General features: G+C 40.5%; 1 protein-coding gene across 2 annotated transcripts in view; it reads left to right on the top strand.

Moving 5' to 3' along the window:
• Positions 1-287: 287 nt before the first annotated feature.
• pard6a (par-6 family cell polarity regulator alpha) overlaps positions 288-15,576 on the top strand; it is a 40,348-nt gene continuing 25,059 nt past the window's right edge. For both annotated transcript variants that reach the window (XM_083917121.1, XM_083917122.1), the window contains exons 1-2: positions 288-626; positions 11,445-11,667. In XM_083917121.1, coding sequence (XP_083773247.1) covers positions 510-626; positions 11,445-11,667 — 340 coding nt within the window. In that variant the 5' untranslated portion in view covers positions 288-509. The remainder of the gene's footprint in view (positions 627-11,444; positions 11,668-15,576) is intronic.

The raw sequence follows: 15,576 nt of genomic DNA, 5'->3' as shown, positions 1-15,576 counted from the left end.
CAGAGGACGGCCCTAGGCTATTAGAAGTAGCATTAGCATTACCAATGTAAACAGTATCACCGTGTGTCCAAGAGTACCACAGAGGGGTGTATGCTGGTGGTAGTGGCGGCGTCACAACAGCAGCCTGTTGTGCTGACATTACTCCAGCAGCGTCACGTCCCGCCCCCTCTGTTGTGTCCTCCTGTGCAGTCAGGTTGGAGGAGGAGGACGGGTTACACTGGCACCGCCACACATCCCATTCTGGATTTACCGGACTCCACCTGTCGCGAGCGCTGTGTTTGCTTTTTTCTGTCCGTGTCGTAGGAGAATAACAACAGCGCGCTGTGACACCGGACGGCACGAGGCACAGACAGGAGCGAGCCCCGGCTGTTGTTTAGGAATATAGGGGAACTGACAATTAACAAACAGGTGAAATGACCGCTACGGCTCTCCTCGCCTGCTTTGTGTCGTGAATGATTTTGTCGCGTACCCGGGGACGGAGGAGGAAACAACAACCGTAAATCCGGTGGATGGTTTTATCCGCAGTGCCTCAGCCAACCAGCCAACCGGGGAGCAGAATGTCAAGGCACCAGCAGCACCGGACGCCGTTAAAACTCACCGACAACGTGGTGGAGGTCAAGAGCAAAGTGAGTGGGGGGCTAATGTGGATGTTTGACCGGTAATGTCAGAGGCAATGAGAGGGTCCGGGGTCTGGTTTACGCTACCGCTCTGCCGGTGCACTGACAACACCGACATAACCTTCTGCTGTCGGTCAGATAACACGATACGTGATGTTCCCGTTCGTTCTCCAACACACAGGCTACGTTTCACCGTTCAGCAACTGTTAAATCCGGGGGACATTTTCTGTGGGCTATAGGCTACACGAAAAGCGAATATGGTGCAGCTGACAGGCGGCCTGGGTGAGCCTACGGCCGCTCCGTTTATTCCGCATTTATCCCGTCGTGTCCCCCCTCTGTGTCAAAGCACCGACTGTTGTATTCAGCCTCCGCAGTCTCCTCCTCTCTACACTGTTTCAGTGCCCCTCTGTCTGTCTCTCCAGTTCTATTCAATTAGTTCACTTGTCATTAGTCACTCCCAATAGCTGCTGTACCGGGCTACTTTTAGTGGGCTAACATTAAGTTTATGCTATACTTTTGTAATCATCATTTTGTAGTCTGTTTTGTCCAAGCCAGTTGTCATCACCATTATAGGTTTGAAAACGGAATCATGCACATTACTTGAATCCACGGGAGACAATTTAAAAAAAAAAAAAAAAAACTTGCAACTTTGCACATTGTCTCCGCTGTAGTTTGAGGTTTGTCAGCCCTCGGGGCCCCACTGGCCTGGGGCCTCGATTGTATCCCCGCCCTGCCTGCTGGCAAGCTGCGCCTCTGATTGTAGCTACAATCAGGCGATGGTTTTGGAGTAGGCTAATGGGAGGCTATTCAATTATTTCCATTTGGGATTATTTTAATTTACCACTATTTGAGAAAATAAGTGGTATCTTTTAACTTGTAAGATGCATTTGTAACATTTAAAACATGGATAAGTATAAAAGATAACTGTGTTATCATTAACATAGTTTACGTTTACATATAATATCAAAGTGATTCTCACTTAAATCATGATAGGCAAAATGTTATCCGCAGTCAGCATTGGGAATCTTTATCTCAGTAATTTTATTTTCATTTGTTCTGATGTGCCTTGGAGATCCACAGAGTCACACAGTCAATGGCCCTCATTTATCAAACGAACGTACGGCAGAAAAACGTGCGTATGACCATTTCCTGGCAAACGTCGGCATTTATCAATTTGGACGTGAGCGGGAGCTATGATCAAATCTCACGTCAGGTCTGAGATCTTGTACGCAAATTTGAGCCTGTGTATTTGCGGTGCAGCACAGCAAAATCTGGCTGAAAATAATGAACAAACCTCAGCTGTCATTAAGCATAAGCAGTCACATATTAAGAACAGTTAAAAACAGATTCTTAAAACAAATGAAAAAATTAAATAAAGCAATTGATTCTACTCATGTGCGTCTGAAGGCACCATCCATGAATGATTACGCATTCATCAATCGCAAAAACTACCACTCGATAAATGTACAGGTGATTTGTGATGCCAAGCTATCAAGATTGATAAATGAGGCCCATTGTGTCCATATGTTTTTTGGCAATACCCCCCCCCCTCTTGAGACCACCTACCAGCAATAAGTACAGTATATAGAGTACTTAGAGCAGCAGCATTAAAATACTTGTTACAGACACATGCATTAATAATGTGTGGGAGGAATCACAACAAGCAGGCCTTACTGTAACTTTTGAGTCAGTCAATGACTTTTCCACTACTGTTAATGGACGTGAATAAATATGGTCAGCAAGTGTGCAGGATTTGTAGTTAGGAAGCTCAAACTTTAACTATATAGGAAGGCTATATTTAGAACATTTTAATCTGAAAACCGAAGTGTGGCTTAAAATCACATTTGTTATTTCTGTGGTGATATATAAAAGATGGAAGAGGCTCCTCATTTAAGCCCAAAATAATGATCAAACTTGTACTTAGATGTAACTCTGTGTAGCTGCCGTCTCTAAACAAGAATACATTCATATGTGGCTGTCAAGAGACAACCCACATGACGGAAGAGTGGATAATTTCTCTGTCATTGACATTCTCTCAATGTATTGCTCTTGCCATGTGCCATATTGAAAGTGAAGTGGTGGTAGGGCTGGGAGTGTCTCTTAGGTCTGTAGGATCACAAATTAGTTTCAGCCAAAAGTAATGGAGGCCTTTGTTTACATTGTCATACAGCTGTTGTACTATTCTTAATAGATATGTAAATTTCCAGAAATCATGCAGACGACAGTGATTGTGAAACAAATCAATGATCTGATTCAGATTCTCAACACTTGGATGATTGCCATTCGAGTGCAAAATTGTCAGGATTTAAAGGGAATTTCTTCCTCAGTAACCACTTCACTAAGCCATGGAGTGACAGCAGGAACATGCAAACATAACACACACACAAACGTTCACACAGTCAGACCTTCACACACAGTCTGTTAGGGTCCCTCTCAAATGTGTGTAGAATCTGAATTGCCAACGTTCTCCCTCTCTCTCTCTTAAGCCATATCTAAATCTGCGTTCTTGCGTTCTGTGTTCTGGTGGACTTGTGAAATGTCATCAGTCGCAGCCCAAGTACTGCTCCAAGTCAGTAGTCCGCATCTCACCAAGTACAGTCCAAGTGCCCGGATGTGACTTGCTCCGCCCCATTTGTCGAGGATGCATCAGAGGTGACTTGTCTGGACTTCAGACAGCCAGGTATCCCAGAATGCATTTCACATTAATGGCCGCACGGCATCCTCTTGTCCTCTAAAGAGTGGACTTTCGAGTCGAACTTGCCAAGTCTGAACTACTAAGCCTACAAGTCCGAACTTGGAATACTTGGTTTTGAGAAACGGCTTTAGTCTCTCTTCCGTTCTCTCGCACACTCTCACTCTCTCACTCTCTCTTTCTTTCTGTCAAATACATCACATGACTGGGCTGGTTCTTTATCAGAAACAGTATTGGCAAAGTTAAATATATATGGTACAATATATGGTACATTTTCACGTCCAACAAACAAATACAGATAGTGCTGCGACCAGCTAGGAGGACTATGCACATCTGCACGCTTTGGATCTGCTGGGTAACAAACATTAGCTGCCTGTCCATGGAGCTAACGTTAGCGATCTGAAACTAAGTTATAGTTTGGGCATCCTGAACCAGGTGTCAGTCAGATCCAGACTCAGATGAGGAATATGCTGTGCACTAAAATCAGTGTCTAGCAGACGTATCAGAATGGTAAGTGTAGTTAGCATCTTTTACTAGTTTTTGTTGTTTGTTAGAGGCCATAAACAGAAGATTTAGCATTCCATCTGGTTTGTTGTAGCCATTACAGAACAAGTAAAATACGCCCAGATCCGCCCGATACCCATCCTTGGGATTCGTCTCTGCTTATTTTGTTTTATATTGTGAATGTGTCCAATGACATTTAAGATAGAAGAAACCTATTCACTGGAATATGGTCTGGCTGCCCGGGTTAACACTCTGGGATAGGGGCAAAACACCCTGTGCTGTTTGTATTTCTGCAAACCAATCACAATCATCTTAAAACATGAAATACATGAAAAAAGATCTTAGACTTTAGAACACGCTATACAAACATTTTGAACCGTGGTAAGGATATTATATTGCAAGAGACAGTAGTAAGTTGTGTTTGTTTGTTTGACTAATACTGTAAAAAAAATGTGCACAATGCACTCACCCTTTGAGAAGTGTCCTGTCTCAGTTTCTGTTTGTGGGTGTTTGGTGTGTTTCATATGTGTGTCAGCATGGATGCAGTTATAAGGCTGAACACTGTTATAATTATTTTATTATTATATTCCTCCACCATTTTCAAGCCAATTTTGAGTTGTCATGAAATTATGTGATTGAAAGAGAGCATGTCTTTGGTGAAAATAGCTTTCCTGCAGCACACAGTCATAGTTACAGTGTTGAACATAAAAACCTATTTCACTCATTGTTAGGCAACAAGTCAGGCTGTCATGTGCCTGATTATTTTCACTGCTTGAGGTTGTATGTTATTATAGCAGCATCTTACACTAGTGATTCATATGAATGTTTTTATCATAATCTGAATTATAAAGGTTGCTACTGTTCCATTGTGGTATTTATAATGGCTCCATTCACTCGTGTACACTAAGGCACATAAACACTGTGACTTAAGGCAATCGTTCTGTTAAGCCATTTACATAATTACATAAACCCTGTAATAATCCATTCACCCTTAGAGTGAAGTATTTCTGGAGTTTTAAATACCAGTATTCATCCCCAAAAACAACATGTTTTCTCTGTGGTACAATCACACCTTGCCAAAGCAGTTATGAGCATGTATCTGCGCTAATATCAAATCGTGTTGTCGATCCCCAAAGGCCTCTCATCACTTTTTAATAATTAACTAACAAACAATTTCTACAGTAACTGCTAATAAACAAGTCCTCCAATGGATGGATCCCACTTTCTATCTAGGCATTTCTGGATGAGGATTGATGAGGTTTGGTTTGGCAGAGATCAGTGTTTTAGACTGAAGCGGTTTAAAATGGAGCTGTGTAAGTCACATATCCATGATGTACCTTTAAGAATGTTGTGTATTTTAAAGAGCATGATGCACGAGAATGGATCACTATTGAGGCATGTGAAAATGTTAAACACTTTAAGGGTGCTGTAAGTTGTAGGTTGTATGTGGAGAACACACACTGTCTCCAAACACCAGACATTTCATCAGCTGAAAGGACGAACCAGCAAACGTCTCAGACCTGGGGGTGAAGTTACACTTTTAAGTGTTTTTCACAAAGCATTACATTAGTTCACGCAGAGCATGGAGGCATAAGTGATGAGCATCAGCTGTTTGATTCATGCTTCACAATCAGTAGCTCTTTCGTCAGCTGCTTGGCGTACGAGCTGACTGTCAGATCCAATCATATAAATACAGGTGCAGAGTGTGGCCATTATAACCTGACACCTCTTATTGTTACCGTTTGGGACTACAGCTCCACCCACCACCACAGCCTCTCCCTTATGTGACCAGCATTGGTTTTTTTTTTATTTAACCAAGCTGAACCTTTTCCACCAAATATAATTGTAACCATTTGGGATTAGTCAACTATTTGATTGACTGTAAGTGCATTTAACCTGTTAAGCTCTCGCCATATTTTCAGGGAAAAAACATCCAAAAAGACATACCCAAAGTTAATGAAGGATTGCTCCACAAGAATAAGGTTCATATGCATGTTCTTGGTGTCTAGGCGCATCTAGGGAGTTCAGAGAATACACCCCCAGTGTCAAAAATAATCTTTCTGTTTACATGTCTGAGTAAATTGGAATAAACCAAAGGAGAAATGTGAAATTTCTATCATCGCCAGTATATTTTCCTTTTTTGATTGAGGATAACACCATGCTAACAATGATTCTGCTGAAATCTCCACCGTGTCCTTCTCAGCATGGTGAATTTTCTTTGCCAAGGTGGAAAGAAACACCGACTAACACACTCTAACACTCACTAATACTCTGTAGCACTCACTAAAACTTACTGACAACAACAACAGACCTATGTGCACCTTTCTTTCACTGCTCGTAAAAGCTGCCTGCCATGTGATTGGGTAAGGGTCTAAGTATGGATTTGACCTCAGCTGGGTATTGTAGTCTTCATAATGTTTGGTATCATTCGACTCAGTTGCTTCTCCCCTTTCATGGGACTACAAACATGGCTGAGCCACTGCTGGATTAACAATAGTCATTAGAGTCACAATCATTAATTTCTTTGTGTCCCACCTTTTAAGTGCATTTATGGTTAGAAATCTGTTGAAATTTGTTTATAAGCAAGTATACTTGAGACCCTAATGTCATGATCTACTGTATTGTCACAAGTATTCCAACATAATTACATCCAAATGAGGTATGCAACAAGGCTCACCTACATCATATTAATTCTCTGTACCAGTCTCGTAAAACTGCATGCTGACGCAGCACTGGAGTATGGTCTGACTGCGTGAGTTAACTTTTGGGGATAGGGGGAAAACGCTCAGGGATGTTTGTTATTCTTCCACTCACAATCATCTTGGGTGGCGCTAAGCCCCGTATGCAGTGACAGTGCCCTTGTAAAATAGATAGTGGTAGGGAATGTCGCCACAGACAAGGATATTGTAATACTGGGCAAAAAGGCAAGTAAAAGTTCTTTAATTTGTGGGTCTGATGATCAATCACCATTGTTTTAACTCACTCTTTAAAAGATAGTTACTTAGTAGACAATTAACTAGATGAAAATCATACACAGTACAATGAAAGAAAGTGTGAGGCTTGGCTCAGACTGGCCCTAAAATGCCCTGAGTGAGTCCATCAGTGCATGCTTCAGTAAAGCATGTACTTTTCTTTTTTAGAAAGACATACAAGTTCTTAGAGATGTACCCTACTCACATTGTAAAGTAACTGTTGAGACAAACTGTATTTGATTTTGTGAAGTAGTATTAAATTGAAAATGTCATGGGCAAGATGAATTATCAGTCCCATGCTTTTGGATCAGCCATTCGTATCAGTGTTCTCTCAATGTTGTTGTAAAGTGTTGTGAAACTATGGGCCCTAGAGGCCTGTAAGTGAGCAGGGTCTCATCCAGCCCAATACTGCAACAGGTGGTTTCATGGATGGAACATGTTCAACCAGAGAGGAAGGCCTAACCAGTGAGTTCACTATATTCTTTGTAGACTCTCACAGCTGATTTTCCACCGCTGCTTTTGAACAGTCCCTTGCACGCTGCCTTACATTGTCAGTGATGTCTGTCAAAATGTTAGAACATTATAAATAGTTTCTCAACAATTAGTCATTTATCAACAAAAAAGAAAATCTATACTGATAATGGATTAATCATAATGCCAAACAACCTCTGGGTAATGCTTTGCAAATGTCAGGACTTGTCGTCTTATTATAGTATTGGGCTGCAGAGAATTATATCAGGCATTATTCAGTATTTTCTGACATTTAAAGACAAAACAATAAATCAGGATAATATGGATATGGATGCATTTAATGAATACATATCATTTCAATATAATGCATTGATAATGAAAATGCAGCCCTATTTCATAAATATGATTCCAATATGGGTTTTTTTAACCTTTCTTCTCACTTTGTCATGGTATTGGAATTTGGTTCAGTTGTTTCCTGTTTTATTTTGTAGTTCTCTGCTCTTGTGCCATGTCCTGTTTCACTTCCTGTGGTCCTGTTTGTCTTCCCTTCTACACCTGTTTTGTATATACCTTCGTCAGCGTGCCTGTTGCCTGTCCTTCTGTGATCAGTCCCATCTCTATATGCACACCCTTTGCCCATTTTGTACCTTGACAGCTTGTCATCAATGTATCCCATGTTGAAGCTTTACTTGATCCTTGTGCATGTATCACGCTAGAAGTGTTTCATATCGGTCGACCTATTGAAAATAAGCACCAGGAGAAAAACCTTTTAAATTTAATTTTTTTTTTATTTTAAACTTAACCTTCCTCTGATTTTAATCACCTCAGTTTTCAAGTAAGAAATGTCAGCACAACCATGGAAAACGCTCAAATATATAAATGTAAACAATGAAAATTAAAATCACAATTCACACTTAATTATCTCTTTACATTAAGGTGCAAAAATAAAGAATATGTAACAAATGCTAGACAATGGTTGATAAGTGTTATAAAAATGTGCAAAGTGTTAAATGTAAACATAGAGACACCTGAGACCTGAGCAGAGCTATTTGGTGGATTCTTGACTGTATTGATTGTTGTAGGAGATTGTTATGGGGAGGGAAGGATTGAATCATGACAGGGTTCACAAGTTCACAAGCTGATTGATCTTCTGGTGCATAAAATGTTTTGCCCAGTGGTAGAGGTCTGCATCTTGGTCTGCTCCCTCAGCAGGCCCTGCTTGTGACTGGCCTTGGTCCTCATACATGATCTCAGACACTGCTCTCATTTTAATGGCCCCTACCTTCTATGGTCTGATGTATTAGACTTTGATCCTAGGGTCCATGAAGGTAGTCATGTCAAGAAGGCAAGGATTTGTGTCATTCACAGCATATTTCTCATCAAGATAGGTATTTTCCTATTCAGCTCTTTTGTGAGTCCCTCACCTAATTTCCCCTCGGGGATAAATAAAGTTATCTATCTATCTTTATCTTAAGCAAATTATAGCGGGAAAGGTGGAGCACAGGCTCAATGCAAGAGGCCATCACATATGACTCCGCAGAAGGGGAGTCTGGGAACTCCAGGGGTCTCATTTATAAAGCTTGCTGCGCACAAAAACCTTGCGTAGTCAGGCAGAAATGTGTGGTAAAATGTGCGGTGGAAAACGTTGGTATTTATAGAAAAATGATTTGCAGAGAAGCGTGCGCATCTATCACCTGTGCATAGAGCCACGCAAATTTTTTCTAACTTGGGAATCAGCGACACTCGATGGAAACACCATGAAATACAACGAGAGTCAACAGAGAAAAACACACACATTAACTTTAAAATAATTGGCAGCAAATGTATTTCACACTGTATAAAGCCTAAGAGAAAGAAGATAAAGAAGTTGAGGTTGTGGATAGGCTATACTAATATAGGACTATACTGTTGGCACGCAGTTAAGATGCAGTTTGAATTAATTATTATTATGTAATTAATTATTATATATTATCAAGTCTGCATGTTTTTAATAACATGTTTAATTGCATTTTATAATTGCATATGTCGGCAGGTGTGTCAGTTTGGCCGAAGTTGTGAAAAAGTTTTGTGCAAAGTTATGGCTTACAATTATGAATAGAAAATGTATTTCATTAGATACAATACTTTTTTTTAATTTAGGAAATGATTAAATTCATCATGAAATTAAAAATTTGATCATGCTGAGATAGAAAGTAGTTGATGTGCGGAACTCGTGTCGCAAATAATGCTCTTGAATATCAACCTTTATTTCTTTTATCACTTTATATATACTGTATAAACACATTAAGCTCTGCGATATTATTCCCATTTTTTAAATAGTTTATGCTAAACTTCCTTACAGATAATAACGGTGGAGTTAACTTGATTCACAGCTGCGGTTACATGTTGCCACTCGCTTGGTTTATATTTATTTGAAATGCCTCTACTGAGGCTTCCAAACAACAGCTTTTTGTGGTGCCCAACCCCCGTAAAGCATCTCCATTTCCTTAAAGAAGCTTGCCTTTTCCGCCTTCTTCTGTGTCATTTTCCTCACGTCAGTCAATGTAACGTCCTCATTAAGATAGCTCCATATTCATGAGCTATTTAGCATATGCCATTTATGGTAGAGAGTGGGAGAAAAAGTGGGCGGAGATCACTCCCGCACAAATCACAGCAGGTGGGAATTTATTGGTATTTACAGTATAAAGGAACTATTGCGTGAAAACGTGCGCTGCACAGTTTTATAAATTAAAAAGAGACAAATTTTGCACTGCACATTCATGGTTTTGTGGTAACGCAATGTTTTGGGGAGGATTCTACAAACAGTTTTATAAATGATGCCCTAGAAGAGGAGTTAAGGACTCATTGCACTGACTCAAGGAGGTCAATGTCCTGCCATGATGGGATCAGGTGCCTGTTGTTTTTGTTAGAAGACAGAACTTTACTGATGGCCCTTTGTTGCTCTAGGACCCTTGCCACCATCTTTTGTCTTGAGCCCCACCTGGTTAGTGATTCTGTGAGCAGCTGGTGTGTGGGAAGATGGAGATGTGCCTGTGCTTTAGAGAGGTCACTCTATTTTTTTCCACGAGTAAGAAAAGACAGAAACCACTTTCTTACATGCACCAACGGCCCTGTCCACTCTACCCTTTACTATGGCACCTGCAGAAAAACAACACCAGCGTAAAAAACTGCTAATAGATAAGGTTGAGTCATGTCAGTGTGTAAATCTGCTTTAATAGATAATGATAACAATAATTATATAATCTTACAAATTATTGGCTTAATAAATCAACATAGGAACAAACATGGATGACAAGCATTAAAATAACAGTGCCACACCAGTAGCAGAGTGCAAACAAAGGCCAAAACACTGCAGCCGTGTCCAGTTGTTTAGTGAACTCGCCTTCATTACATTTGGCCCACTGTCTGTGGTGATGCACACCATTTTGTCTTCAATCAGACTCCAGGACAACAGTGCTTCCTTCAAGCCTTCTGCTATTACTTCATCTGGTTTTCAAAGCTCATTCATGGTCTATGAAAGAACGGTCAAGCTAATGTATGGCTCAGAAGTACACGGGGGTTGTTGCAAAGACAATATTTCCCGTTGCACAGATTCTTTGCACATCAAGTACAGCTTGGGAATGGCGGTCTTAGGAAAGGTTTCTTTCAGCCTGGAAGACCATAGCATGGGTCAAGCACGTGGATGGGATGGTTATAACCAGGCTTCTCAAGAGTGCTGAGCGGAAGCTTGTCATTAGCTATGTGATATGCCACTGCCTCAGTTATGAATTTGTATCGTTGAGTTGCTTTGTCGTAAGGCACTGATGCCGAGTGCCTCTACATGGTGGTCTGCTGCTTGTGCGGTATTGCAGCTCCAGATGTTGTTGGACTTTGTTGACGGATATGGCTGTACTAAGTTTGTTGTATTACCAGTCTTGTTGAGGACGGCAGCCTTGCATAGTTTGCAGACAACAATGGCCGGACTAAGGTCAGACTTAAAAAAATCCAAAATACTGCCATACTTCTTCGATGTTAGTTAGTGGTGGTAGCAGCCAGACACACATTTAGAACATCATGATTAAATGTACACTGTAAACAGTGATTGCAATGTGGTTTGTTTCAGCTGTGAGTGTATTAAATTACCATCCTTAACTGAGAAATATCTGCAGGGGAAACTCATTTGATGTTTGTATTCATTGTCTCCTTCAGTTTGAGGCAGAATACCGTCGCTTCGCTCTAAAGAGGAATGGCCCTGGTGGCTTTCAGGAGTTCTACCGCCTCCTCCAGACCATCCATCGCATCCCTGGTGTCGATGTGCTGCTGGGATACGCCGACGTCCACGGAGACCTCCTTCCAATTAACAATGACGACAACTTCCACAAAGCTGTCTCGTTAGCCATTCCGCTGCTCCGCATTATTATCACCAAGAAAGGTAAGATGACCGGGGACAGACTGAGCGATAGCGAGGACTTTTATCATGAGAATGAAAGGTGGGAGAAAGTTGGTGCCTCTCTGTTTCAGTCTTAACCCGTACATCTCTTTTCTCTTTACCACTCACTGGAACTCATAGAACAGCTTGGGGGGATGAAAACACAATTTTCTCAATGCTAGGCAGCTCTACTTGTTGGCTAGCTTGCTTTGAAAAATTGTCTGCCTGTGTGTGTATGTGTGTGTGCGCGTTTGTGTGTTTGTGTGTGTGTACGAGAGGCTGTGCACAGCTGCAGGTCCTTGTTCTCCACATCAAACGTGTTTTATTCTTTAAACACAACACCACCTGATGATTGTCTGCCCTCCTGTTTTCATGCAGCTCTCCCTGTGGGCAGATTCTGTTGTCTCTTTTTTCTTTCTGGAGCATGTCTACTTCATTAGACACTGCTGTCAAGGCTGAGGTTTGATCGAGACACTGTCAGACATTGCAAACGCATGACTTAAGAGCTTGTCATATCTAGTGTTGCAGAAGACAGTCAGAGGGATAAATCCTTATTCTGTTGCCCAGTTGAGACAGGACTGCAGAAACCGTTATTTTGTGAACTTATTGGCTTAAAATACATCGGCTTAAAAATTGTGCTTGACAGCTCATTGTTGACATCAATCTGCTGATGAAGACTGTGATGGTTGAAATTCAGCAAATAAATGGACCCTGAGTCTTCTCTTAAATGGTACAGTACCCAGTAAGACACGCAGAAACCAGAAAATGAATTAGTAACAGAAGATTAACCGTGTTTCTTTTCAAACCACACTTCATAGTGGTCTGTGCTAACTGACACCGTGGCTTGTGGTTATGATTTTACGCTAAGTGAATGCTGATCGGGGATAGTGTGGTAGTTTACATAATGAGGAAAGGAAACTTTCTGAATGTGCCAGTCTCAAGCCGTGTCTTGACCATTGACGTCACGCTCACAGGCCAAAAGTGTTTATACGCTTCAGCTTGTATTTACAAGACACAACTGAAATGCGAGCCTGACGGAGCTAGTGCAGACAACTGAGATATTAAAATGAGAGTGTATCTGTTGTGTTAGGCGTGAAGAAAAATGCTTCTGAGATGCCTGTTGTTCAAGACACTAAGTTAGATTTAGATAGAATGTGAAATTTCTTTTGGTCTCAGATCTGTGCATCAGAACCAAAGTAAAGGTTAATCTCTAAAGCCCTATTCGGATGGGATAAGTTTTACATGAGGACGTGAGGTATGGTAAGTTTTATCCCAGGTTTAGTGCTGTCCAAATGCGTCATGTCAGTGATTATTCTGGAGAATGTCAGTAAAAGTTATGCCGATTTTTACCTTAGGTCAAACGGTCCGGAAAAAATACCTCAGGTGAAACTAAATCCCGTCCGAATACGATCCCCTGTAAACTGTATGCAGATATTCCGTCATATCCTGTTTTTTTATTTAGCACGGAGGCGCTTGAAGAAGCACTCAGTCTCATCTGCAGTCAAAATAGAATATCATATATTACCATTTTGCGACCGTTACCAACCATGGCAATAATAAATTGATTGACATATTCCAATATAAACAGTGTCTATTAAAAAAAATCATTCATGAAGCATTGTTCATTGTTGTTGTTGTTGTTGTTGTAGTTGTTGTTGTTGTTGTTGTTATAAAGAAATAGGCCCTCCTGGCCGGTGGAACGTTGCTATGGAACGTACTATCTTGATGTGATTTAGCCTGTTGCTGCATTGTTAGCTTAGCTGAGCATAGCCTAGCGTTAGCATAGCTTGTAGACATCGTGAAGCTTCTTCAACTGAATAAAGAGCACGGAGAAACACTAAATTGCATTGCTAGCTCAATCATGTTCTTACTAAGGTAGCTGCAGATTAATTTTTTTTTTTCTGTGGACAGATTTAGCTACTGCGTCCATGAACATGATGTGTTAGCTTAAGCTAAAGATAACACTCTGTCAACGCTGTGTCAGCGACGCACCGGCAAAGCTGATTGACATTTCCGATAACAGAGATCATTTTTAGAAATAAGGCAAGGCAAGGCAGCTTTATTTGTATAGCACTTTTCATACACAAGGCAGACTCAAAGTGCTTCACAGCACAACATGTCATGAATTAAAATGCATTACAGAAAGACAAAGAGAGACAATAATAAAAACAGTGCGGACGTTAAAAGTGCAAAGGTTTAGCAGAAAGCTAAGGTGAACATAAAAGTTTTAATAAGTATAACCAATCACTTAAAAATATGTTGAAATCTTCTGCAAGTTTAAGTTAAAGTCCCTATACTGTATAAAAAGATAAAAGAGGAGTGATATAGAATTGTGGCAAGGAATTGGACATCACAGCCGTGGTATACAGGAATTATTCCGCAGCTAACAACCATTCAGATTGCTTGATTTGAGACATTATTTTATAAAATATATTAGAAATCAGGGAGCAACGTAGTACGCACAGGGAGCTACGTATGGAACATAGGTTTAGTTAAATAATCCTGCTATTATTTAGCACTCAGAAATACTGAGTTGGATTTAATAAATTAAATAAATTAAATAATTCATAATCACAAATGAGTTCTGTGGCACTTCAAGGATGTTTCTCTTAGCTGGGAAAAAACAAACTTCTCTTCCAATCTTCCTATCATACTTAGTCCTTCCATCATGTAATATTTGATTTGTTGTGCTGATGCATTGTTGTCCCTCAGCACACCTTCTCTTGCTGTGTGTCTGTATCTTGCATAATTCATGATGTAATGGCGCTAATCTGCTGTTTAGCAGGCCGCTATTGTTGCTACAGAATCACAGACAGCTGCTGGTTTAATCAGATTAACTCAGTGGTCTGGGAGAGAGAGGAAGAGAACTAGAGAAACCAAGATGTTTAAGATAAAGAGACTGAGGACAGAGAACAGGAGGAAATCAACATTTGCACATTTGCTTTAACATCAGGGCCTTTCATTTTATGTTGCAAGCTCAACAGCTAAAAACATGGAGAAATGCTTTAGAAGTCCATCAAATCTTAAACGGTACAATCTCATGAACACACACACACACACATACACACACACACACACACACACACACACACACACACACACACACACACACAATCACACACACAGTTCTATTAGGAATAATGGAATAATTTAATCTCCATTGTGCTTCAGGAGCTAGCCTGCACCTCATTTGAAAGGATTAGGTCATTAGTTAGCAAACTAAAAACTGACGCAATCACTTTATCTTTCATCCCTAAAGTGTAATCCTGTTCATACGCCACATCCACGTGATTGGAGAGACCCATGCAGCTGAAGAATATAACTCATGCAGCAGGATGTTCTCTCTTGGTCACTGGTGTTTCAGCCAACGTGAAGAGATTGATGTAGTGTGATAAATGATGATACCAGTTTGAAAGTTAACAGCTTTTAGATCGACCTCTGTCATCGTAAATTATTCATAGAAGAATTATAATATCTTTATTATATAGTGTCTCTGTTATGATATTGCACAGTGTTTCCCCTAGGATGGAGATAAAGCGCTTGTGCGGGGGAAAAAAAACGTGGGCCTGCAGGGCGCGCCTACAAGGAAAGACTCTTTTGACATAAGTACATACAGTACTTTTGTGCACCCTGGAAAGTAAAACATGTGACTTGACAAACAAGCGGTTATGCGTGACCCTTATCACCCAGTGTTAATTTTGACAGTCATTTTAAATTTAGTCATAATCTCTTAGATGGAAAAAAAAAAAAAAACAGGTACTTCAACAAACTCTTATTTAAGTGTTTTTTATCAGCATTAGTTCAAATATTTTAGTTTGCTGTTACGTTACTGTGCGATACAGCAGCCAGAGCACCATGTCCTAAGAGCACCTGGCGAGTGTCAGCGGTAAAATAAGTTTGAGTACATTGTTT

Source organism: Echiichthys vipera, assembly GCF_963691815.1.
Source record: "Echiichthys vipera genome assembly, chromosome: 7".
Classification (NCBI taxonomy): Eukaryota; Metazoa; Chordata; class Actinopteri; order Perciformes; family Trachinidae; genus Echiichthys; species Echiichthys vipera.
The sequence above is the reverse complement of the archived record's forward strand: the minus strand, read 5'-3'. Positions and strand labels throughout refer to the sequence as shown.